Source organism: Catharus ustulatus, chromosome 4 (assembly GCF_009819885.2).
Source record: "Catharus ustulatus isolate bCatUst1 chromosome 4, bCatUst1.pri.v2, whole genome shotgun sequence".
Lineage (NCBI taxonomy): Eukaryota > Metazoa > Chordata > Aves > Passeriformes > Turdidae > Catharus > Catharus ustulatus.
Window position 1 is genome coordinate 48,906,875 of NC_046224.1, and position 27,958 is coordinate 48,934,832.

Here is a 27,958-nt window from a genome sequence, read left to right on the forward strand (position 1 = left end):
GAGCATCTCTCTTATGAGGAGAGACTGAGGGAGCTGGCCTGTTTAGATTTTAAGGAGATGGCTGAGAGGGAACCTCATCAATACCTATCAGTATCTGAAGGCAGGGTATCAAGAGGAGGTTTCCAGGCTCTTCTCAGCAGTGCCCAGCAATAGGACAAGAAGCAAGGGGCAGAAACTGAACCACAGCAAGTTCCACCTGAACATGAGGAAGAACTGGGAGTAACCATGAACTGAAACACATTGCCCAGAGAGGTCATGGAGTCTCCATCACTGGAGACATTCAAAAACTATCTGAAACACAATTCTGTGCAATGTGATCCAGGATGACCCTTCTTGAGCAGGGAGGTTGGACCAGATGATCCCTTGTGGTCCCTCCCACCCTTACCCATTCTGTGATACTTTGACTCTGTTATTACACGTAACTGTTTTGGTTTCTGCCTGAGTGCAGAATCTCCCAGCTTCCTTCTCCTGATGGGTCACTGACCCCTGAAATGAGAATTGGGTATGCAGGGTAGCAAGCATGGGTGTATAGATCCCTGAGGAAAGGGAGTCAGGAGCTGGCCCATTCCAACACCACTGTGGTCTCAGCCAGGTAACCAGGCATCTGCATTCAGGGAGCTGCTCCAAAGAGAACCCTCCCTGCAGTCACCAAAGCTATTTTTGCACAGCACTCCTCAGCTGCTCTGGCTCCATGGAAAGCATGGGTAAAGCCAACTCCTCCACCTGTGCACCCACAGCACAGACATTCCCTCAATCCTAAGCAAGACCTAGACATGACTGAAATGAGCTGCCCCAGGCTACACTCCTTCACTTCCCCACTACCTGTGCGCTGCTGCTGGAGGAAGTCCAGGTCTTGTACAAATTACAGTAATTTCATGACCACAAGGTGCACCGGACTATAAGGCGCACCCCGGGGAGTCGGCAAAATTCACAACTTTGTAGATCATATAAGGTGTACCGGACCACAGGGCACACTTTTTTTTTACAGTGAGGCTCCGCCCCCAGCTTCCCCCGCACGGTTGCTGGCCGAGGCCCTGCCTCAACCCAGCAGCCATTGGCCCCTGGGCCCACCTGGACCCAGCAGGGGCGGTGCCGCGGGCCCTCGGGCCCGCCTCCACCCGGCTACCGTGGCACTGCCGGCTTCCCCCACGGTTCACGGCTCACACTTCCGGGGTGGCGAATGTCGCAACTTTGTACATCACATAAGGCGCACTTCTGGCTTTGGAGGAAAATTTGAGTCAAAAGGGTGCGCCTTATTGTCATGAAATTACTGTACTTAAACAATGTGTTACAGTGTGAACAGTATCTACACAGAGCCCAGGATTCTTGCTTTTCCTCTACATACTGGTGAAAGCTAAGGGGTAATCAGGAACAGCAGCAGCACTGTATTTCAAACTTTTCCTTTATTGCTCCTTCCCCCCAGTATTTAAACCTTTATTCCTGTAATTTATGAGTGATTTATTAGTAGCTGTTACCCAAAATGTTTGTCTTATTGTTGCTCAGTGGAAGCTTATGCTGGGTACTTTCTTTTTTCCTGGTTATGTATGTTCTATAAAAGACACTTTATGTCTTTTTGTTAATACATCATCAACTCTAGGTCAAAAGAGAAAACAAATATGCAAAAAATCCTATCAAAATTCATAGACTCCTTTCACCCATTCCTCAACCTTTGTCAACTGGATCCAACACTGAATTGGAAGATGCTTCCAATTGCCACTTGCATGCACTCCTACATTCCACAATTTTTTTCTAAGCTATTTTTCAGTCTCACTTTCATTACTACTGTAACAGAGCAAATGTTCAGAGTGTGAGCTATTGAACTACTGGCAAAGATTACTATTGCAGAATCTGCAATTTCTTAATGAAAATGAAGTTGCTTCTGAAAATAAACAAACGTAATTAGCAAGCCAGTGCTGTGTGAAATTTGCACCATTCTCTTGTTAACCTCTATGTCAAAATGTATTACTTGTGTGCATGAAAATTTGCATTTGCAGTTCAGTAACCTCAGAGATTATGATCTAACCACTTTTGGAAACAAAATGCTACAAGAAATAAAAGCAAACCCAGTCTCTGGCTGCAATTTGTTATTTTAATAGAGTCTTTTTCTTTAGTGTTTCTAACTACTTAGGGCTTGATCTTCATAAATCACATCCTGTCTAAAACGAACTGTATTATTTCTACAGAAAAGTTTCTAATTTCTTCCCTGCTCCCAATTAAGTCAAATTAGCTCTCTCTTGCATCTAGCTTCCTCATTACAGGGCTGGGCCCAAGGATACGTATTTAGAAGTACTTTATAGAACAACACTGCTTCTAGTTACTTGTGAGCACAAAATTTTGTCTAAAAGGGCAGCATGGGATCCTTTCAAGAAGCAGGTTACTGACTTCACCAACTGGGCACCCTTGTGGCAACAGGTGAGCCCTCTTTCTCCTTCTTAGCTTTGAGGGACTCAGTATAAAGTAAAAGATGTTTCTTTTTGAGATTAACACACTCTACATTGACCTACCCTTGTCTGATCACAAACTAGAGGGACTCACATCCTTGTATGGCAATGCAAAATGGATCCAGTGAATCCTACTCTCCTTCTGCATCCAGCCTATTTCTCCCATCCCTAAGCAACAACTTGTGTCAGCTCTACACCACCAGGTCCAGTCTTTCTATCATACAAAAGATCCCCACTTCTATAGCAAGCACATCCAAAACTGACTTGACTCCACAGTGCTGCTCTTAATCAAAACTCAGGTTAGCATTCAAGCCGCTCATTTACTGCGTTCCACAGCCTGGTGACTGATACATTACTGATATATCCTCTCTCTTTTTCCAGTTCTAGAAAGGATTCAGGGGAGGAATAACACTCTCAATAGCATGAGGAGTGACTAAACAAACTACCCAGGAAAAGAGAGAACTAAGCAAGAGAATGTGTTCTGTAGTCATGGTGGCATATAGAAAACATCCAAGGATGATTTGATCATTCTCTCTTCATATACGAAAAAACTAGTAGGAATCAAGTTAAAAGCAACAAAATGACAGAGTTCATCAGACAGCAAATGGTTGAGCCTAGAGCTCACTGACAAAGTTACTGCGGGTACTAAAAATTTATGTGTCTTTGAACACAAACAGCTGTCTCTGGACAGAAATCCTTTCAAGATAATTAGATACACAGAAGCCACATTTGTGAGAACAAGAGCTCCCCAAGTTCCTGATTGGTGAGAAGCTTGGAAAACATTTGAAAATAATCAGTTATGTTCATCCTGTTCTTTCATCTCCCCTAAGCTCCCCTAAGCAGCTATTTATGATGGGCACAATTCACCAGCCATGGCCCTGACCAGCACAGCAGTTCTTACAGATCCAAACCTGGAAACAGGCTCTCCATACCCAGAAAAAAGGCCTTAGCAGACTGCCACAAATCCTGCAGAAAATATTGAACATTAGCTCCCAATTCCAGTAATGGAACTCTTCAATCTGGAGTGCTAGTTTAAAGCTAGTTAAGTATCTCTGCTGATATTTTTCTTCTTGGGCCACAAATGTCTGACAGAATGACTGTAAAAAATGCACTTCAGGAGACCACTGCAGTATTCTAAAATATTAAATATTGATCCCTGGAATTTACAGTTGTTTTTTTCCCCCTTAGTCCTGCTTTGTGATATATGTACTATCTTTTCTGACCACCTTTTTTACTATGCATAACATAGGAAGGATTTCACATCAGTGCTTTAGCTACTTTATTGAAAATTATTGCTGAAACAAACCCTTAAAAATGGACACCATTACTTTTTATTAATTCCTTTACAACATTTTTCAAAGCAAGTTCATAAATTACAGAATGGTTTTAGAGTAGCGGTCAGTGAGGCCAGCAACACCTCACCAAAGTAATCCATTAGTAAGTTATCCTTTACTCCTGACTCAAACACACCTGTGTGACTTTGTAATGGTCAAGAAAGCCACAACATTTCATGTGCTTCTACTCCTTGTTAAAGTTTCAGGTTTCATACTTGGGCAATTTCCAAATATATCTTCATACAGGTGGTTTTGCCTGGTCAAAGTCAGGAACAGAAACATTGCCCAGGCCATCTACTGATGAACAGTACAGGTCATAGTATAACAGGACAATGTCTATCTATAGTGACCCATCATACCTGATTTCAGCTTTATTGTCCTAGCTTTTCCCTGATTTTACCCTGATTTGTCTCCCTTAAGTAACATACAGCCCAAATCAGAGTAATTTCATATGTGTCCTGTAAGCACATCAAAATTTACTCAAGCAGTTTTAAGCCATATTCAATCTCAGCCATGCTTCTGCTCCTTTATTCACTACCAGTGTAGCTGGAAGTAACACTTTTGCAAGAAACTCCATTACGTCATCACTGGATTTAAGGTGCTCACTCTTGGCATCTGTCACACATACTGTCATACATGGCATGCAACTGGGATACAGAAAAAAAGACTAAGTAGAGATTTGAATGTCAAATTTCAATATGCTGACTGCCATAGCTCTTAGGCTATTATACCAGGTTTCAGTTGGCCAACACATAATTATTTTTATGTGTCAGAATAGCTTCAGCTGGGGAACTGGTCACAGACTTACAATGATGGTTAGCTCCATATGAATCATCTCACAACTATAAATGAGAAACACACAGGTCTTGATTTTTTAGATGTACAGTGGCAACGTTCAAAATCTCAAATTTTCTTCTCAGCTCTATTTGCTCATCCATGGACGAGGACAGTAAGCCAATTCACAAACTGTACTTACAGCCTAGCAGTACTAAATAGCCCCTATGGGAAATCTCATTTGTTATATGTGAAGATGAGAGGCTATTCTATCTAGTGAGACCAGGAATGCTGAGTCTTCCCTAAATTACCAAATGCCACTCAGTCTTTATCTGAAATGCTCCTGTTTCTTCCATTCTGGTTATCTCCTCAGCAAACATAATGGAGAATTGTTCTGAATTATGTGACAGATCTTCAGTGTGGGAAAAGGATTAGAATGATGCCAACAAGACCAGAAAATTCTGAGAGAAGACAGGCACGCAAAGTCACAAGAACTACCATAACCCAGAGAGATGGTTCTGAATGTTGTTTTTAAGCCTGTATATAATTTTAAAACATTTTGTTTGTGATACATACACTGATGAATTAAAGTCAGCTGGCCTCAGTCATCCTCCAGACAAGGTAAAACTTTTAGATTCGTAACAAGTCTGAAATACATTTATAAGATCGCATCACACAAAATTCCTTCAAATTTGGAAGCAATTTTTGTGGTTTCCCATGTAAAGGCCAGCCAGAACTAAAGAAATTTCTTTATTTCTACTGTCCCATGCTGTTAAAACATAAAAACAAATATTACCAAGAAAGATGAAAAGGTGAAAGTTTTACAGCTCTAAAGAACTGAATTTTAAAATATAACTTCCAGCAAGAAATGACTGGGAAAAAACTTAGTGCAACTAATTAGGCCCTAATGACCAAATTCTTGGGCAGAAAGATTTGGTGATGAACTGCATGACAAAAGACACTCTGCTAACTCTTTTCTGAACTGCCACCCACGGAATTTCACCTACACAAACACATCCTATACATACTGCATCTTGATGGGGCAACCTGAGCTGCACTGGAACAACTTAGCAGGAGCCAGGAGTCATTTCTGCCATTAGCAAGATAGGCAGGTTCCTGCTTAGCAACTTGCAGCTTTACAAAGACAGCTCCCAAGTCCACGAATTACAAGTTAACATTGAAATGTAAATCAAGATGCATTTTTTGGTACAATTTTCCTGACAAAACCTTACGTTATGTGTTGTTAAACGTTGTAAATGATATACTATATAAATTAGTTGAAACACCTCATGTCAAGTCCTCTCTACAGTTTATGGTTTGATAGGTAAGCAGAAAAGACAGCCTTTTTTATTTCTGTACTGTGTGAAAATAGAAAGACCAGACATGCTGAAAAATCAGCTCAAAAGCAGTTTTAGAAAATCAATCAGAACAGGACAAGACATGAGTAATGGTGATGATAATAACTACAACCCAGACATGCATGGCAAATATTGTATTTCCTCAACCAGCATTATACCACACGCCACAAAAATAAGTGAACAGTGCAAATATTTTGCTGTGTTTCAGTAACATAATCTCTGTCACCTTTTTTTTTGTGTGTGTGTCTTTCCTCTTTCTTACTCTCCTAAAAGATTGTAAATGAAAATGGAATCTCTCAGCAAACCACTACAAAAACAGTCTTTTGGCTCTTTCAGTATTCCACTCTCACGACAAAGCAGAAGCAATTCCTTTCTTCTTTCCCCCACCTGGCTACAAGATCCCAAGAGGATGAAGGGAACTTGCATACTGTCTTTTCAATTCTCTTCCCCTGCAGCCATTCTTCTCCCTCCAGCTGGCCAGCACCAGAGCCCCTGCAATGCTCTCCCATTTAATTCCTGCCCCGATGGGGTTGCACAGACATGACTAATTGCAATTTACAAAACACTTCTAGTCTGCCCAGGCACCAGGCTCCAGCTAGCTCTACATCCAGTGTGTCAGCCCTGCAGGGACAAACACATCACACGTTTCCTCTGCAGCTCAGGGCCGGGCACAAAGAGCAGATCTATCAAAGCTGATACACAGTGTCTTTTTGAGAGCAGAATGGAGAAAAAGATTATGAAATCACCTGCAATAATTCTTCTCTTTCTGGTCTGAATTCCCAAGAGGTGTTTTCCTCTCTTCCTAATGCCATTGTCCTCCCTGTAATGGCTCAGCACTTAATGTCACTATCTTTTGAAACAGGTCAGGCTAATGGCAAGCTTGCTTTGGGCATATTGATTCAAGCTCATTAATATGCATACTCTCTCTCCATTCGTTTCTCTATTTACTTTGAAGTTGCCTCGCTGGAACCTGCAACGCTTTTCTGTGTTAAGACTCTTGGCTGGCATTTCTCAGCTTGCTGTGTCTGTTTTTTATCTAGTATGGAAATGGGATTGAATGCTGGAAAAGTTAGTCAATGGCACCTCAGGTGACATTTGGTGCCCAGCTGAATGAGTTTCGTGGCCTCCTCACCCTGACCACTGAGAGGTATTCTTTCTACTTGCTCCCGAGCTGGCTGTTTACACTGCACATTTTAGGGCAAGTAACATCTCTGTATTTGTCAAACATCTGCCCCAGGGGAGCACAGCCCCTCATTGTGCTCCAAAAAAAAATAACGCTGCCAGACTCTTTCTAAATGCCTCTTCCACCTGAAAGAGCTATTTCCAGCATGGGAGGTGAAAACAACTTTGACTCAGATATCAGACTCCCAGTGTGATAAGGAAAAGTGATTCAGCTGTCTTCTTCTATTTTTTGCTTTATGATTCAGGAGCAGCTCATTGTTCAGATGACACAGTCAGTCATAACTGGGAATTTCTGTGAGGGGGAGAAGTAAGTACAAGCATTTATATAACATCCAGAGGTCACTTTATATCAATATCTCCACCCAAACAGCCCAGTACCAACTTTGTCCTCTGCAACAGGCCCATGTCATCCAAGGTTATTTTGGGGTGAAATATTTGGGCATGCCATTTTCCTCAGAGTACTTACAGGGACAGCCAGTTAGGTCGTTTCTCCTGATACTGCATGTTATGGCAAGGTAGGTCTGTTTTCTACTAAGTCCCTCTCAAGCAAATGTGGAAATACCCACTCAAATTTCATGATTCCTCCATACAAACAACAGTTTCTTCTCCAGACACATCCATTAGCAAACAAGGAACACACCTGGAATCATGCAAGAGGAGTTGGCCATGATCAAGACATCGAGCCTGTCTAACTAAGGAGTGAAGATTAAATTAATTGGCTTCGTCTGGAAAGAGCCAGAAGATTCAAATCAACAGGATTCAAATCAAACAAAGGGGTACAAACTCCATTTTTGGCAGATAGGACTCTCAACCTCTGCTAAGCCAGCGCATCAAAACTTCTGCAGTTTAACTGAACATAATTTGACTCCACATCCAACAATTATTTCCAAGCCTTTAAATCCCACTGTACTTCTTGTGTAGAAGAGCAGCAGTCTGCTGAAAAGTTTTAAACTAACCAATTCCCCTGCTTGATCTCACAGAATTTTTCAGAGGATAAGGTGTTTAAATGTGGAGCTTTATGAATAGGGAGTTCTTAAATCCAATATAGTTCTTTAAATTATTTGTCACATTAGTTTCAGTAGGATCCACCAAAGGAGATATACAGTAAGTTAGAACAACTGAACAAAGCAAGTGGTAAAGGCCAGTGGTCACTAATTTATGTCATGGTGCAAAGGGTTGCATCCCAGTTACTGGAATGAGGCAATAGAGCAGGGCTGATAAGTGGTCAGGAGTGGAGTCATGATACCTTGACAGGTATCATCCCTCACACAAAGGCCATGAAGGCTCCAGTCTCAGCAGCATCTAACAGCTTTAACACACAGACAGCTCACACTTGTGACTCACTTGAAGCAACATAGAATCCATCTCCCAGATGCTGGCTGAGGCACTTGGTCTAGCTCTAGATCAAAGCCCCACAGCCTTGGCTTAGTAACTACATATTCTCCATGGGGAGCAGCAGGCAAGGATGCAGTGTCATCTTAATATCCATCACACACTGGAATACAATTAAGAGCTGCAAAACTGAACAGCGAGTACAGAGACATCAGTGCTAAGAGACAAAGTGGCCACCTGTGGAGGAGCTAACAGTCTAGAGATCAGAGCACACATGAAAATGTTTTATGTTGGTTTGTTTTTCCAAGTTTGCCTTTCTTACTTGTTTCCAGCACCTTAAAGCAGACAAAATTCATCTCAGCTAGCCCTGAAAATTGGTGATTATGGAAAATGAAAATTGAAATTGATTATTTAGTGTGATCAGCTTTGGTCTTCTTAACAACAATAGAAAAACACCTAAAACTCTGTGATTGTCACATCATAGTCACCTGGAACCTGAAAATGTAGTCAGCTGTTATAAGACAATGCACATCAGTTAATCAGCTAAAAAGGAGGAGAGATGAGAGAGCATGCCACAAAAAGATTTTGACTCACAGTGGCTAATTTCTGAACATCTTCATCAGATGCTCCCAGTGAAGCAAGTCCTATCTCTTGTGAAAACTGTGCAAATTTGGGATCAGCAAGCAGAGGCACATGTCCCAAGAGTTCATGGCATGTATCCCTAGGGGAATGGAAATTAAAAGAGAGTCATTACAGAAATTAATACCATAATAATTCCATAATCAATTTAACATAAGCCATTTTACACTGGTCTGACCCCTATCTTAGAAGTCTGACAATGAAACATGATTTTTACAGTGCAGTAGGTGTCTTCCCTGTGTATATGGTTTCTATGTGCAGGTAGAAACACACACATTTGCTTCTGTTAAATAGGTTATATATTATTCAACCCCAGCTGTTCTGTGATCTGCTTATCATTTCCAGATTGAGTGGAAGAGCCTGACCACTACAATCTTCCTGACTTGGAGACATGAAGACTGAGCTGCCCAGAGGAAAGCCAGATGTCCCACAAGTACAGTTTTCAGCTTTTCTCTCCACATAAATCAAAATCCAACACATTCCCTCTTCCTCTTGTCCATTCCTCTTTCTGTACCTGGGTAACACTCCACATCAAACATGTTCCCACTTGCCCCCAGAAACATGGGGGAATATTTACAGAGGTTTCTTTGTGCCTAGTTTCTCATTTAGTCATGAGATTCCACTGCAATTACTGGGTACTTCTGTTATGCAGTTTACTTTTCAGCAAGCAGATTTCAGAAAAAGCAGAGAATCCAAATCATTTCAAAAGGAACAGCTGTTCACATCTGTAAGTGCATTGTTAGTCATGACAAAGTGCAGACATAAGTGTACAAAAAACTGCTAACGGAAGTGCACATGCATCATCTACAAAAGCTTTCAAACAATTCTGGAAGTTTTGCTGCATTTGTTCGCAGGAAATAATGGACTTGGTAGTAAAGTTCACTTTAAAAATCCAATCTGACATTTCCTTTGCTTTTGTCTCTTCAAAGACATTTCTCCTTTTTTTTTTCTTTTTTTTTTATCCTAAGCGGTAAACAAATGTTTTAAAGGCAGGGAGAAAACATCAAGTTTTCTGCCTTCTACCCAAAATCATCCAATTTGTCTTTTATAAACTATTTTTGTTTGAAAAGTCACAGAACATGACATTTCAGATAAATCATGAACAGAAAAACAACCTTCTATATAATTTAAAGTCTTCTTCCTCAGTATCCTACCAAGAAGTCTGAACCAATAATGTGTAGGTAGATAGCAGCAAATAGAAGTTTCTGAATATACAAATGAAGATTAAAGTTTTTGATATTCCTAGTTTGCCTCACCAAAAGTGTATCACATACAGTTCCAGTACCAGAGGGACACATATATGTCTTCCTTCTCAGTCCAAATGGTCTCACTGACAGATGAAGAGCAATTTTTGCTCATGTTATAATTTTTGGTGAAACAAGCACCACTCTGAAGTTGTGTGCAACAAGTTTGAGCCAATTTCATATGTGAGCAATTCGTTCAATGAGAACCACAGTCTAGATGGTAATCCCTTTCTCACTGGAACTCAGACTGGAAAAACTGGATAGTTCAGCATGCCTCCATTTCTTTGTTCAGGAGGTGATCTGCATCACTTGACTGGATAATCATTAAAGCTAAAGGCCCTTCTTTAATTAGTTCAGTTCCAATCACAGCAATTTCTTCTATCATATCCTGCAGGATTTAGCTCACTAACAATGCAAAAGACAGCTGGGAAATGTAGTTTGCACTCTGACAGACACACCATTTCCCAGTACCAAGCAATTCACTGGAGGAACCTGATTTCTCCAACCACCAACTTCCAACATAGAAATGGGCCACAAAGCCCATTCTCTGGAAGTCCAGCACACCAGTTCTTACCTCTACCATGCAAATCAAGACTAAATGCTGAGCCTGTGTTCTACACTCCATCAGTCCAGATATATTTAGCTTTGTATCAGTAGTTCAAGCAGAAGCCAACAGTGAAACTGGCTCCAAGTTCCTGGCTCCAGGTAAGCACTCATCTGCAGGCAGGCTTCTACAGCAGCATCACTACTACTGACACCTGAGTGAGTGCCTATATCTCTATTTCCCTGTGCTGAAGCCACAAGCTCCAGAAACAAATAAGCAAAGATGATTTATTCCCAGTTCTGCACTAGGACACATGGTCTTTGTTAAGTCTTGCAGACAAAATGAGAACGGACATAGCCTAATCCCATTAACTTGTCTCTCTTGGCAAGGGAAAAAGAATGAGGAGGCTCTCTCATGCCTTTAGCTTGTAGATTCTTCCATTAAAACTATGCAAAGTAGTATTTTGAATGTGCAGTTACAAAGAGGGGAGCTTAAAGCAAAAAGCATATGAATAAAAAAACCCCAAACCCACAAAATCTTTCAGGCAGAAACATGAACTGGCATTTGGGATTGTCATTGGAGTCTTTTAGACTTCCCTGCTAGTCTGGCCCTTTATAGATAGTCTAAACAATATAATTCTTCGCTTAACTACCAAGGCTTGATTCTTTTGTTTTGTCTTATTCTGAAAATAATTAAGTTCCTTTAATTTATTCACACACATTACTCAGAGAAAATAAGATTTTTGTAATGCACTTTTCACAGCAAAAGGTTTTTCTTGGAGTAAATTAGTTATTAAAGCAGAAGAAATCTACACAGCTCTGTGAATGTAGCAGAAACGTAATTAAAATCAGGAAGAAATATGTTTTAAAATACATATGGTAGTGATACAGATCAAACCAAATGAACTCTTTAATTTGTATCTAGCTCTGTAGCCCGGGTGCTCTAATGAACAGCCCACTGAAGTCAAAGGGAGCCTTTTCACCAGGTTTATATCATTGAAATGAAACACTCACCAGCCAGGGACCTGCAGCAAACCTCATTATGGCCCCAGGAGATCTCAGGACATTGAAGCTACTGCAGAAGATGAAGAGCTGTCCCCACTCAAGTCAATTTAGTTTTGCCACTGATTTTAAAAAGCACCAGCCTTTCACTCTACACTTCTGGTAGCACTTACTGTGTCTTCTATGTTATGGAATAAAACCTAAACACATTTTAAAAGGGATTTTCAAAATTTTCCTATGGAATTCCTGAAAGTCAGCATTTAACTAATGTGAACCAGTAGGTCTGCAAGAAGCAGGTATAATATCGTTAGAAAATGACAGCTTAAATCCTATGTTAGTCATATTTAGAGGTATTAAGACCATAACCTGGTCTAATTTTTAAGTTCAGCCCAAATAAGGAATAAAAACCTTCATTCTAACTAAACTGTTATTATTACTCAGCAACTTTCCAGACAGCATGACCAGAAAGGTTACCAAAAAAGCAGCTGCCATTCCCGCTAAGGATCATCTATGATCCACTGCATAACTCTGAATGTAATCAGCATCCTGAAAACTGCAGGGCTCTCAAATACACAAATCAATGAACCAGAGAATATCAGGAAAAGCACAGACACACTTAATTGCTTCCTGGAAGATGTTATTGCCTTTATCCTGTTGGAGTTATGTATCTAAATCTCTTATCAGTAGATGAAAATGTTCTTTTAGTTTGTACTAAGTTAATGAACGTCATCATTCTTTTGCTGAACACTGGTACATGCTGCCTGAAATACTGGCTTCCCACAGGGGAGCAAATCATTGATGCAAAGCCTGGAACTTCCCTTGTATCATTTATTTTTTTGAAATATCTACAGATATTTTTAAATAGGCCAAAAGAGGTTAGGCCCTTCCTTCCATCCAAGCCCTTCTTTCAAGATTTTCCATTCTATCCATTTGCCTACAAATTTAAGAGATTTAAGTTCTAATTACAGAGGTTATAGAAGTGACTGAATTCCTTCAGGGATCACCACCTTCTTTCCAAAAGAAACACGCACACAAAGCTAGCCTCAGAGCATTTCAGCAAGTGCTTCACCCTGCTCAGATGCTGAGGAAAAAGGTAGATGAGCGTCTAACAGCACCACCTGGTGACTCCTGCCAGAATAAAGCTACCGCGTTTTCAGCTACAGCTTAGTATGCCGTGCCATTAAGCCTTTTATATTCAAAAATACTACTCCACGGTTTTGGCAGTCAATTCATGAAATCAAACTTAGGCATGAGTCCAAATGTTTACAGGACTGAAGCTGAATATATATGTATGAATCCTTTGTGCAAATGCGGAAGAAAAATCAAACATTCAAGTAGTTCAAGCTGATTAAACAGCTACAATTTCATGTTAACTGCCTGATGACTGATTCACTGCAAAAATGTCATTCTGTGGTTACAAGATCAGCAGATACCTTTGGTAAAACTACCTCCATATTATCTAAATGGCATGTACTGTTCTATTGTGCATCTACTGTACTATTACTGCACAGAATACAACATATAGAACACAAGAACTACAATCTCTTTGATCTTCTTTTCCCCCACTTTTCATCAAAGACCATATGCCAAAATGTTTCATACTAACTCGCAATATTCTGTTTTGGAAAAGCTGCAATGCTGCCCCATAAAAGCCATAATTAAAATGTGTATTATTTCTGTCATAATTTCCCTGTAAAAGGCTTCATGGCTAATGTTCTCTATTGATAACAGAATAGTGCCCCATGTCTTCCTTATGTTGTATTATAGGAGCAAAATGAAGTTCAGTTGTGCAACCTGATCCAAAAAAATAAAAATGGGAACACAGAAGACCAAATTAATATTCTAGAAGCAGGGTTTTTTCAAGATATTCAGGGGGATTTTTCCCACAACTTCTTTCTAGTTGTCCAGCAGAAAATAAAATTGTAGATGCTTTTTCAAAATTTTTAAGTGAAAACTCCATTTTCCACTGAAATATAATTGGAATAGTATTTCTGACCCACTATATAAATAAATCAGTTATTTAAGACCCTTCTAAAAAGTCAACAAAAAAGTCTTTGAATTAAAGTCTGGCTTGCCAATGTGAAAGATTTTGTCATCAATAGCATAAGAAAAATTTCACATTTTGTAAGAAGGTTCCTCTTTTCAATCTTGGTAAATTCAATTGTTTCTTTTAAGAAACTGGTGAGCATATTTTGTCAGTACTAAAGCAAAGGCAGCAACTCACGGTTCTGGTGTGTAGAGGGGGTCTGAGCCGTGCCGTATGTACTGAGTGCAGTGAAAGACTCTGTATGCTAAGCCAGCCAAAAAGTCACGGGGAGACAGGTATCCAGCCACTGGTCTCACTGTGAAGCCAGACCTTTCTGAAGTGAAAGAGATAATAAAAGACCACATTTTGCAGACCACTGTAGCATTTTCTGATGACAGATCTGTTGTTAATTATTCTACCAGAATAACTAACAACAAGATTCTACAAAGAATCTTGACGATCACCACACATCATTTTCAATTATTATGTTCAAGAAGTATTTTGCATTGCTAGCAATGTATAATGAAAGCAGCTTGAGGTATTTCAAAGTTGGTCTGAATATCTTTGTCTAGAAAGAAATTGCTAAGGTACCATAAGTGATGTTCATAAAATTCTTATTTCTGGTATCCAATGGGAGAGAAGTTTCCATATCAGAAAATAGGCAAAATATGTTAAAAAACTAACAGAACAGGATAGAATTTTAAAAATATGTCCTTATTTTTACAGATAAAATATTGTTTGTGTCAATAAAATACTGGTTTTTATAATTGAGGTCCTCATTGAAATATCTAACAGTGTTCCTTTTTCAGATTAGTCCCACAGTGAAACAGTTTCAGACTCAGTGACTTCAAAAAGTATGTTTCTCTCAAAAATTAATTCTTTATTCTTGCAAAGTTTTTACAGGACAATGTTTAAAGTTTTCCTGCAACGGGTATTACTACCTGCTCTATGTACTCTGAAAACATATTTCTGAAAGAAGAGTGAGACTTTGAATTTCTAGCTAGGGAGAAAAAATCTGTACAGTTTGGTATCATTCCTTATAGACTGTAACACAGTACATGAGAGACCCAGAAGGACACAATCAAACTAAAAGAATGATGAGTCAGCTATTAGGAAATGCAGGTTTTCACAAACAATTATTATAGATGAAGCACAGGTTGAGGAAAGTAAGCTTGTCACTACAAATTATGTATTTCCTTTAATTTGTTCATATATATATTTGCTAATTACTCTCTACCGGCACATAAGTTGGGTTTTTTTCAAACACCCACTTTTATAATATTTTAGTCCCTGAGTAAGAGGAAACAAATATATATACATCTGAAGGGACCTCTGGGGAGAAATTAAACTCTTAAATTAACTCTTTGGTGGCTTTTCCTCTAGAGCTGAAAACAACAGCTCCATGTCTGCCACATTGTCCATATGGGATACATTTCCATTACAAATGAAAAATAAGAATTTATTTTCAAACTTAAATATGTAATACACTGATCCTTTAAAAATAAAATTAAAGAGAAGCACCACATCACCTATGGTGTCCAACACATCTTTTTCAACATTCAAATATATGGACCAGCTTCATGAGGTCTTGAGCATTCAGGAAAACCTCAATTCATCAGGTTACACAACAGGGTGGCAAACCTGGTCTCCTCTTTTCTCAAGGATTTTCTCCCTGTACAAGATAACATTGTGCTTTACATGTCCAGTTGATGCATTTCTCTCCATTTCATACCTGCAAATCTCTATGTAAAGCTGTCTTGACTCAAAAAACTCTCTGCCACAGAGAACACCAAAACCAGAATACTTCAGGCTAAACCAAAGGCCAATGACAATGCTGTGAGTCTTTTCACTCAATGTGCTTTGTACTCCATATTAACCAGAAAGAGCATTTTCATGAAACCATATCTATTGATAAACGAAACATGAATCTTACCTTTAAGAAAAACAGAAACATCTTCCAACTGAGGCACATTATCTTCTCTGTATCCACAGTACTTGCTCAGCAGAGGGAAGTTTTTTAAATATTCACGACAAGCATGAGTGGGATAGAGTTTACTGAGTTCCCTAAATACCACCCCCCAAGTTTTAACTTCTTCAGCTGTGTACTCCACTCTGGGAATGGGTTGACCACTATTGGAAAAAACAAATACAAAATACAACTGAATACAACCTGACTGTGGACAGATTGTAGATAGCAACATTTCCACAAAAAGTAGTATTTAAATAAAGGCAAACGAGACTATTAAAACTATTTGAACTGTTTTTTAATTGACAGATTAATGCTTCTTCCTTAGTATTATTTCTTCATACTTTAATATACATATGTTATTATTTCCTTAAGAACTGTGTTTCTTACTAAGCAATCTCATTACTTATTAATTTTTTCACATATCATAGTGGAAAGATGGATTTCTTATATACCATGCTCCTATACCAGACTGATATTTCTCCACTTACTGTCACTGGTACCTTTGCAAGTGGATGGTTGATTCAGTCTAACATGTAGATCGAGTAAGACCTTCAGCAGACTGCATTCTCTATTTATTCTTTAAAATACATAATATTCACACAGCATCAAATGCTGGGTGGACATTGGGTAATTACATAGATGCTTAGAAATGCATGAATCCAATTTTAAAATGTGTATTTATTGCTTAGACAGTTGCTTACATGTGCAGATATGTTTGGAAGCCTGAATTCATGCAGGAATACATTATGAGAAAGCTCATCTCAGAGCCAGGCCCCAGCCAAGAGGAAACTAAGCCTTTAAATACATCTCTCCTTTAGTTTCGATTCTGCCCTGTTCCTCTGCCCCCACCTGCTTGCACAGACGTACAGACATTGGAAAGCAGGAGCCTTCCAGAATACCTGCAAATCTGTTTCTGGTGTCCAAGATTTGCCTTGAGTAGTTACAGTTAATTCAAAACTGACTGACAGCGTGAACATTGCAAAGAGCTCACTCCAACTTGCATTGCCTTATATTTAGCTGTAAGGAGTTTCTCATGGCATGGTGATGGGCCATCATCTCATGTCATTAATTCCCCCTAGAAATTTTATAATGTTCCTCTGGATTTAATATTCACAATCTAGAATATGTAATCTCCACAATCTGCCTTCTCCTCAGGCAGATATACGACACACAGATTGTCAAAGGGATTCACAGCATCCTCCTCCACTCCATCAGTCCTTATCTCTCCCTCTCCTGCCACAGGATGGGCAGTGTGGCCACTCCCAGCCCAGTGCTGCAGCTTTCCCAGTACCACAGACACAGCTGAACAGGCATGTCAGGCACGGGCAACTCCGCTGCAGCAGGAGAACCGCAGTGCTGGGCTTTTGCTGGTGGCTGTTGCTCAATTCATAATCCTGTCTCCACTGTACAAGGAAACAAGGAATAAGCCCTCATGTCACATTTGATTGCTGCTATGCAGTCCCTACATGCGCAAGAGAGGATCATCTGCCCTACATTCATTGTGGTCGTCCCCTCATCTTTATTGAAAACTTACCATTTAATCCCCTTGCCTTTCAGGATATCAAAGGATTTTGATCCATGGCAGTTATCTGTCAGTCAAAGGCAACTTTGTATGAGGTGCTCGTACTTGATAGGGACTGCTGCATATCCAATACATGCACCAGTTCCCTGCCAGCCACTTTTGCAGACATGACAAGAATTGCAACATTTAGTGAAGTATTTCTCATCCGCAGAAGCTGCACTGGGTCTGTACCCATCCTGCAGTGGGAGACAGTCCCTCAGGTCTAGTATCTGTCTTCCCCCTCAACACTTCATCAGCCTTAAGCTGCCTGCCAGCTCACCGAAAGCACAGCGTTGCTATTCTAAATTGCACTATACACAACAGATACAAGCAAGTTGCTACTCCATGCCCTTGCATTTTGCCAGAACACCCAGTCTCATCCCTTCTCCCCAGCCCTGACCTCTGCCATGGATGCTACCAGTATGGATCAGCACTGGCACATCAAGGAGGAAGATATATTTCTATTTAGCCTGCTGCTAGAAAGCCATAAACACAATCAAGGATCTGAAGCTGGTTCACTGCTCACTAAAAGGTTTATAACTTAGTTATTGTTTCAATTAATTCATTAGTACTGAAGTAAGGTTCACTGAACATTAATTCCTTAATAGGCTTTATGCCTAGGAGAGCTGATCTTATTTCCAGCTGATCATGATACTGCTTTCTTTATAGAGAGAATCAAGGCAGCCAGACTTGTGGGAGGATCTATGCCTTTTTCCCTCAGCTCTGCAAACTTTTTATTTCTTACCTTCTTATTTCAACATGCAAGACCCACCTTGCACTCAAACATTTCAATAAATCATGGAAATGGCCAACCTGCATAGCCAGTTTCCTTGTGGTTAAGATGACTCTACAAGCTAACCTAATCTGAATTTTTATTTCTCCTTATTAAAATAGGGTTTTTCCATTTTGCCATGGTCATGAGCTATCAACTGATGTTATTAATTCCCTCTTAAACATCATATGTTTCCTACAGATTTAATTTTCTCAACACTTTCCCAAACCCTAATCAGTCTCAAAGGACTAATTAGCAAGATTAATGCATTTTCACTATCTTTAGGATAGAAGCTAAGTGAAGGAGGGAGGAATATGGTTTTTTATGGCTTTTTTGGTCCATTTATTTCACACAGCTGATCCTCACTGCTGCGCTCTATTAACATGTCTTTTCAGCCAGCCAGCTCCAGCAAATTTCTGCTCCTCCAAGTTCACTTGGTAATGTTTTTCTCTCTCTCTCTTCATTACAGACACCACTTTATGTTCAAGCAAAGAAAGCATCTACCACTATAGAACAGTGGCAATTCATAAAGGAAATGCTGATCTGGGATTTTCAACTTAACGTTTTATGGAGCCAATTCCTTGCAGCCAAATCTCTGGGGTTTTTTAAGGAAAAAAAAATGTGGGTTGTTGGTTTATTTACAATGGAAAATGAAAAGCAGAAACACATCAAGCCTCGGTAAGTGATTAGGAAGGTCACTTGCCTGGAAGACACTGAGAGATGTTTATCCCTAAGGAGAGTGGCCCTTGAAAAAGAGCTGTTCCTTTTGTAGAAAAAAATACATAGTCATTAGAGAACAGAAGAGAGTGTGATGAGACTATGTAGTGTCAAGACACCTATAGTAACTCTCAGCTCCACAGTGTGGGTAGCAGAAACAGCCTAGCTGTAGCAGCACAGCCTTCCCTGAGCTGATTTTCCTTTCCTCAGCATGGCTTGGGCTGTGCTGCAGCAGGCTGCTGTGGCTGTCTCCCTGGGCTGTCTCTCCATGGATACTCAGAGGTAAACTGACTGTACAGACCAATAGATACAGCACATCCCTGGGGATAAGGATAACCAGTGCAGGAGACCTGAAGTATGAATGAGATTTTTGACATGTTAGATAACTGCCCTAAGCATGGGTCTCCCAGATTTTCTGGTTCCTAGTTAAATTTTCTTTCTGCTTATAATAATAGGACAGGTTTGAAACCTTTTAAAGGTTTGAAAAGACGGGTGGAATGAAGGAGTACATCTGAGCAGTTTTGCTGAAGTACAAGATCTGGTCCTCAAATAACTTCTGGTTTGGATTGTGTAGCTTTGGTAATGTGCCTCAAAAAAAGTCCTTAAGCCTTCAAAATCTAAAGAAGGAAAAGGTTTTCCTTCCCTTTATTTATTTTATTTTGTGGAAATATGCAGAATTACTTTATGTTATTTTGCAAAAAGGTGTTTCTCTTCTGGTTTCAGGACAGAGAAAAAAGCCACACTTTGAAGCAAAAACCCAACTACTGCTTAGCAAGCCAGCTAATCACCTTTCCAGCACTTAGGCAGCTGAGAAGGAGAAGGAAGATCTTACCAGCAAGTTAGCAACTGTGAAATGAATGGCACTACTACTACCATCATGGATAAATGGAGAACTATCCCACTTACTGAAAGAGCCTAAGAGCACTCACAGCCTGCCCTCATCCACAGGTATCCACTTGACATTTCACACTGCAGTAAATGCTAGGCAAGAAGCACTAACTTCCCTGCAAGTATTAGACTAAAAGAAAGATAAGAAATCAATCAGCTTTAAACAAAACATTCTAACAGAAAAGCTATCTCAATTTACATTTGAAAGCTGGCTAAACTCAGGGCTTACCTGGGCAGCCAGGAGAGGTTCTCTACCAATAAACACCTGCCCCAGCAGGCAGCAGCTCAGTGTGCTGGATGGATGTCAGCTAAACAAATACCACTATGGGTAGAAAGAAAGGGGAAAGAACACTAGCACCTACACAGTGTAAGACTGGTAACAGCTTAATGACTGGCGTGGGACAAAAGTAAAGAAACAAGATATACAGAATTATATGGGGGCAAAACAGAGTTAATCCTTCTGTCTTCCCAGCTTTCTGCAGTATAATAGCCTTATACTGAAAAACCTTCAAAAATTCAGTTTTGATTTGATTCCTGACAGGGTGTGCCTCCCACGAGTGGAAAAAGAGTTTGCACGTTTCATGTTCTTATACCACATAGGTAGAATAGCAAAGGAGAAAAAATGGAAAACCTGAAGAAGTATAGAGAAGAAAATTGAAAAGAACATGAAATTAATATGTTCTTTCCCTTGAGAATGAGGGCTTAAACCTGTTGCAAATAAAACCTAGAGTAGGATTAGAACTAGTTGAGTGCTTCTGTGACAAGAAAATTGCAACACAATAGGTGTTTGTAGGTAGAACAGCAAGTTTCCTAACTTCCAGGAACTGTAGCAAATTGAAGATAGTGATTTGAAATGGGGAAAAAAAATCAGAATGAGAAAACACTTTCAGTGTACTTGTGCACAGCCACCAGCTTCTCTAACTACAAAGAAATATACTGGCTAAATTCTAAGAAATTTAGAGCTGTATTGGCAAAACCGATAAATGGCATTTTGCAGCATCCAGTAGAATCATAGAATCATACAATCATGAAGGTTGGAGAAGACCTCTAGGATTACCAAGTCCAACAGTTAACCCAGCAGTGCTATGTTTACCACTAAACCTTGTCCCAAAGTGCCACAAACAAACACCTTTTGAACACTTCCAGGGGTGGTGATCCCACCACTTTCCTGGGCAGCCTACTCCAATGCCTGACCACCCTTTCAATAAAAAAAGTTTCCTAATATCCAGTCTAAACCCTTGTGCAGCTTGATGCCATTTCCTCTCATCCTGTCACTTGTTATCCAGGTGAAGAGACCAAACCCCACCTCACACAGCCTCCTTGCAGGCAGCTGTAGAGTGATAAGGTCTCCCCTGAGCCTCCTCTCCAGGATAAACAACCCCAGCTCCCTCAGCCACCCCTCATCAGACTTGAGTTCCAGCCCCTTCACATCTCTGCTGCCCTTCTCTGGACACACTCCAGCACCTCAATGTCCTTTTTACAGCGAGGGGCCCAAAACTAGACACAGGACTCAAGGTGTGATCTCAGCAGTGCTGAGTACATGGGAGAATCACTGCTCTGCTCCCGCTGGCCCCACCATGTCTGACAAAGGCCAGGATGCTGTTGGCCTTCTTGGCTACCTGGGTACACTGCTGGCTCATGGTCAGATGCTGCTGACCAGCATCTCCAGATCCTTTTCCACTGAACAGCTTTCCAGCTAATTTTCTCCCAGCCTGCAGCACTGGCGTTGTTGAGACCCAAATGCGGGACCACCTGATTTGTTGAACCTCATGCAATTGGCCTCAACCCATTATAGTACATGCATCAAAAGAAAATGATTTTGGGGTTTAGTGAGCTCTTCTAACTACGTAGGGATGGTAGATATGTGTGATTCAGCAGTGCATCATTTTGTCATTAAGACATGCAAATATCTGTAAAATATTTCCCAAAGTTTAAGCAGCTGCGAATAAAATGCTAAAATACAGAGTGCTTGCCTTTCAAACACTTTACTTGCCTGTAACTATGTCAAAAATGTAACAGGATTCCAACCATCAGGTTTGTAATTTATAGCCTACACTAAACTAGTCAAATTTTAAAGGATGACTTTGTCTACTGTTAAACTCATCCTACAGAATTAAGTAGAGCATGAATTCTAACTAGTCAGCAGCACAGGGAAGAATTATGCCAGTACTTACTATTTATAGCTCATGGCAACATCCACAAAGTACTTTCTTCTCTGTCGATAGACATTGTCTTTAAATCCCTTAAGCAAGGAAGAAGAGAGTAATTTACAGTAAGGACATAAAATTATCTGTAAGAATTATAAAATAAATCATTAAAGTGTTTATTTAGTACTTAGTTGCATTGTATTTTGATTAACACTGTCTACTGGACTGCAAAAGAAAATAAGGATTTTTTTCCTTTTTTTCTTAACCAGAGCTCCATGGGAGTTTTTTCAAAAGAGTTTTGTACATAGGTACAGTCATTCATCCAAAATATTGAAAAGGGAAACTTTTTCCCTGTCATTTTATCTCCCTCACGTTTTCCTTGAAATGAACTGAGATCTACACACAGGTATATAGCACAATAATCTACCTATTCTTAATACGTCCTTCTTCACTAGAATCAAGCATCTAAAGATCATGTGCAACTCATTTTGAAGATTCTTATTTCAGCAGTTGCCATCTTAACCAACACATTAGGAACTGATCATCAGCTTCCAGCACCAGTTTGAGTTACAAAGGAAGAGCTTTCCCTCATGGGCTACAGTAGGGGCTACCTTTTCCATACCAAGAGCAAAAGAGCTGTAAAACACATACATGCTGCTCAGTTACAGCTCTTTGAGCTAATTAAAATTAGAACAAGATCTCTTCTATATCTATAAAATATAATGGCACTTCAAGTTTGGACTACAAGAAGAGTACAAAGTAGAACTGCCAACCTCTTGAAGATAAAAAAGGGTAAAGCATTATCTAAGTTACCTAGTTAGTAGGCCAAATTTCCCCCAAAGCTGAAAATTAAAATGTCCCTTTTCCTTACTGCTCACAAATGCAAAACACTGAAACAAATGAAAAGACAGCATTGCTTGATTTTAAATTCTTGTATGAGTTTGCATAAAACTCAGAAGACATTTTACTGCCCCATAAGCAAAGCTGTGCTGCTGGGGAAGAGTATGGGAGGATTTCACAGGACTACAGAAAGCCTTAAAATCCCCACTCCTACACAGAAAAGCTTCTTTGACTGGCGAAAAGTTGCTAGGGGAGCCTCCTTGTCTCCTTAATACCTTTTGAGGTAAATGTTGATTTACTCAGTTGAAGACCATTCAAGAGACCTGGAAAATTATGGAAGAGAGCACAGGGGATTTAAAAGCCTGTTAAGTATAATGAAACTGAGACTGAAATCATTAGCCATTATGGAGTGGGTTAAGGCTAAGATGCTGAAGTGGTGCTATCCTTACAGGTTCTGTAATAGGATAATTCTCTTTGGTCCTCTGGTACATACATGCCACTGCTAAGGAACAGGGCAGGCACCTGGAGTGGCCTTTCAAAGGCCAGTCACAGATCCAAGGGCTCTCATCCCATTTCTAACATCTAGCATGCTGCATAGGCTAACAAATGGTGTGTAAATTGTGTTTGTAAGAGTCCTCCCAAGTGTAAAATATATATTCATATAATGCAAATGTCTTTTTTTGTTTTCTGTGAAACTGAAGGCAAATTTTCAGCAGAGCGCTCAAGTATTTAATGAAGGTACCAATTCAGAACATAAAACAGCATCTAATGGCCTGTCACAGCCATAAACTCAAAGCTGGAATGAGCTGTCTCTACAACCTCTGTTTGAACCAAATTATGGTTAATGGTTGAAGATAATCAACAGGTTTTTCCTTTCGGAGAAAATATGAATTAAATCCTAGTTTGTCATCAAGAAGAATGTGGCAGAAACCAGGATTCAGGGACATGCTCCCTGACTATGGGCCCTCAGTATGGGAAGGACTCCCACATGATAGAGGAGGCTGAGAACAAAGCAAGGTGATGATGATGATTGTGGCACCTCTGGTGACACTGGAGACAGTAGGGCTGCCATGGAGCTTTGGGGTGGTGTCCATTTGGCTTTTGTGCACAGGACTGAGAATCTGTGCCTGAACTCCCACCACAGCACAAAATGTGTGCAACAAAAAACAAAAGAAACTACCATCTGCAGCTAGAGTTTAATCTGATTCTATTACAAGACAGTCTTATGGTCAGATATCTTAATTCACTGCCTACTTCCTTTCAGCTTGAAATTTCTGACAATACCAGTTCAATCCAGCCTGTTTTAGGAATTAATATAACTATCTACCACCAGTATCTTTCATTCAAGTCATTCAGAGGTAGAAACTTGGATTTATGGAAAGGGAAAATATTTTAACTCAAATGCTTGCAATTATTTGCCATCTAAAGACTCAGAGGTCAAGCATTTATAGCCATTAGCCAAAAGAAATAAAACAATAACAACCCCCTTTTTTTGTCTTTTGCATTGAGCATTTGACCCTACTACAGATACAGCTTGTGCATGCAGGCTTGTCTCCTGCCACCAAAGTCAGGAAACAATGAGAGACACCTTCCTCTCTACTGCATTCATCAAACACAGGAACGTGTTTCTCTGCTTTATCTTGTAATTACCTCCTGAGTGCCAAATAATTCCTTCATAATTCTTTCTTCCCTGACACCTATTGACAATAGCAATTCTTACCCAAGAGCTGCTTCTGGCAGAACTGAAGGTCGTATTGACCTAAACTTTAAGGTCTGAAACCTTTCGATCAACCAATTAAATTGTTTTTAAATGCAAGCAGTACAAAAGGGGATATACTTGCTAAACAATGAATAAGTTTTGTGGAGGGCCTGTATTTTGTGTATCTTTCTACAGAAAAGGACAATGAATGCACTGTAACTACCAAAGAGAAACCACTCCTCATCTTCTGAAAACAATCAGCAGTCAACAGGCTTTTTATTTAACCGGCAAATAACCCAACAAATCATCTACAGGACAATTTTGTTACACTTACAGGGTGATCAGCATCCAGCTCAGATCCATACATCAAAACTCTCTGAGAGCATTTGTCTAACTCAGAGATCTTCCTGGGGAACCAAGGGACACAATCGAGATCTGCCAGAGACAAAATGCAAATTGAATGAACTGGTAGATGTAAGATCATGGGGATACCTGTGCAAAACATCTGTCAGTGTCTAAACCAAGTGATACAAAAACAGCCTTGCCTTCTTCATCAGTCCAGATGTTTTCTGGTGGATTCAGAGATACTATATTAGTTTGAAACTTCAGCAACTGGATTAGTTCATTAAATTCTTTCTTACTGCAGTCACAGTCCACAAAAATTTCCACCTCTGAATTCCTCCTCTTTGATTTTCGTGATTCAATATGAACCATACTCACATGTTTTTCCTGTGGAAAGATGAAATAACAGATGAAATACAAACATACTTAGAAGAGAAATGCTAGAAGAGCAGTATTGGTGGCACATTCCTCAGGAAAGTTTTTCCAGTTATTAAAAGGCCTTTTTATTGAAAATACTCCCTTTTTCTATTTACAAGATTAATTAGTGACACATACTAAATACTGATGATAAAAAAAATCTTACATGGAAAGTAAAAATAAAATTATTATTTTTAATGAAGAAAGCCAAGTGATTTCATTTTATCTACCAAAACAATCTCTTACAGAGGATAGTATAATACAATTTTTTTTTCTTTAATGAAATTTTATATTTATCTTTGCAATAAATATTAAATTCTAATACTATTTTAGTTGGCAATTTGCATAATAATAATGTTAATTTAAATATAATTGAGTGTACTTCTTTAAACAGATGTTAGTAAACATACTACTTTACATACCTTACTACATGAAGAAAAAAATATTTTAATGAGAATAAACATGTATCAATCTTCACTATCTACTGTGCAATTATCAATAACATGAAGTGTTAACAGCAATATAATTTAAATCCAACTCAATTTATTCTCCATTGCAATGTCCCCATCAAATACAAATCATGCAACAAACATCACAGTGTAAATACTTCTAGCATGAAATTTTTCCTGTGGGGTCTCTCTCCCACCACAACTACTGGTCTGCCAAGGGTGTCATACAAAGACAGATAACTATGATGTGCTATGGCTGACCTGATCTAGTGCCACTGCCCTACTCCAAGACAGGAGGTTGGATTAGATGACTGTTATGGACATAACTGACCTCCTATGGACTCCCACTTTTCTTTTATCTTGCTAGAGAGAAACTACCTGTTACTTTTCACGACTATTCTTGCACTTACTCAGTGAGGCCAATAAAAAATTTGTTGACTTCCAAATGGGAAGAAATTTGTGTCTGTATTTCCACTTGCCCACTGTATTTTACATAAACGTCCATTTCAGGTGGAGGTTTCCTCTGGTAGAGCCAACCAGCAGTGTCTGTTTTTACATCTCTGCATATACAGACGTAGTTCTTTCACTGGCATGCTCCATAACTGTGTATACAGTGTAGCAACCCAATCATACAGCAAATTCAGTTTTGTCTTCCCTGGGTTAAGTCGAAAACAAAACCCTGCACTACCTCCTGCAGTACTGAAATCATTAAGTGACTACATGGATGGGGGTGGATATCCCTGCCACATCTTCCAGATACATTTTAAGAGACCAGAGTGAGTTCTATGCCTTTTCCCAAGAAGGGGTAGCAGATGCTTAAATCCAGAATTTCAGGTATGAACCCATACCAGCATTTCAGCCAGGGCTGCAGTTAGACATTTAACCCTCAGAGAACAGCTGCATTGAAAACACAGCTCCTACTGCAACTTCTGCTCACTCACTTAGGTTTCCCCTCTTTTTGTCAAACACCCTGCTTCCTGGTAGACTCACTCCTGCGGGTCTAACTCACCTCTTTCTCTTGGCTGAAGAATCTACATGTCTAATCTACACCAGCCTTAGGAATCTGCTCCTAGAGGCAGCTATAATGAGTGAGGACTGGTAATGCCCAGTGATCCCACACTTACATCCCTCCAAAAGTTTGGCCTGACAGGCAGGCTCCAAGCCACATCCTAACTTTCTCTTCAGTGCACAGACTGAACAACCTAAGACTTTTATCATGCTGCTTTAATGGTCGTCAGACACACCTCCAACCATTCTGACCAGGAACCTGACTGACAAACACTGATTGCATGGGGACCTGTGTAGGAACCAAAACCTCACAACTGACATTCCAGTTAGACACATAAAACTGTGACCCTGTAAACACTTAAAGGTGGCTCTAATTTCAAGACCAAGCAAGGCTGCCACCAGCATCACCTGACTGTTTCTAACTTAGATTCTAGCTACTCTCTGAAAGTGCCTCCTTTCATTGTGGCTGTACAGACAACTTCAAATCTAATTTACAATGTTCAGAAACCTGAAGTGAATCATGTGAACATCAGTGCCACTGTCAAACTTTATTCCAGAAAACCCTTTACAAGCCCAAAATGCTTTGTTCAATGGTCCATAAAATTTTAAGTTACTTTTATTCAGTTCTGCAAAGCAAGTGTAGCTGCACTCTATTCCTCCTGCCACGGTCCATTAGATTGATACAACAAAGAGCCTGACCTCAGTAGCCACCCTCAGTCCAGCCAGCATAAATGATTTGTAAGCGTTACCTGGAAGAGTCTGAGAGCTTTCACCAACCCACCAACTTCATTCTTCAAGGAAAACACCACAGCTGTCTTTCCACCTTCAGAAGCAGATTCACTTTTCCCATTTCCTTTATTCCCTTTCTTCTCCTCATTTTTCCCAGAACTCGATCTGTTTAGCTACAAATAGATAAAAGACACGATCATCTCAGATGAAAACAGGCATTTCCCACAAGAGAAATTCTTGTTTGAAAATAGCTGAACAGAACCCACTCTGGTTCAATTTGAAAGACAAGCTTGTGTGTTTACTTGAAAAAAGAATCACAAGTTAAAGGCAGCTGCTAGAGATGATTGTGTAAGAGGTCAGTCCATACCCAAAAAAAAAAAAAAAAAAAAATTTAAAACCCAAAAAAAAGCCTAAGGAAAAGCATAAATGCAATACAAATACGATGGCATCATTTGGGCAATGGTATCATTAGAAGTAAATGTGAAGCAAATGGAGATAGTCTAAATTACTGGTAGAGCCTGCAGATCTGTTATTGTAACCCGGAT

General features: G+C 39.7%; 1 protein-coding gene across 1 annotated transcript in view; it reads right to left on the reverse strand.

The window, feature by feature from the left end:
• The window catches only part of TPH2 (tryptophan hydroxylase 2), a 50,113-nt gene that overhangs the window by 19,671 nt on the left and 2,484 nt on the right, over nt 1-27,958 (reverse strand). Inside the window, exons 2-8 of the mRNA XM_033058636.1 lie at nt 27,434-27,586; nt 25,014-25,197; nt 24,803-24,903; nt 21,957-22,024; nt 15,809-16,005; nt 14,074-14,209; nt 9,016-9,142 (exon numbers count right to left, since the gene is read on the reverse strand). Of these exons, the coding sequence (XP_032914527.1) occupies nt 9,016-9,142; nt 14,074-14,209; nt 15,809-16,005; nt 21,957-22,024; nt 24,803-24,903; nt 25,014-25,197; nt 27,434-27,586 (966 nt within the window). The remainder of the gene's footprint in view (nt 1-9,015; nt 9,143-14,073; nt 14,210-15,808; nt 16,006-21,956; nt 22,025-24,802; nt 24,904-25,013; nt 25,198-27,433; nt 27,587-27,958) is intronic.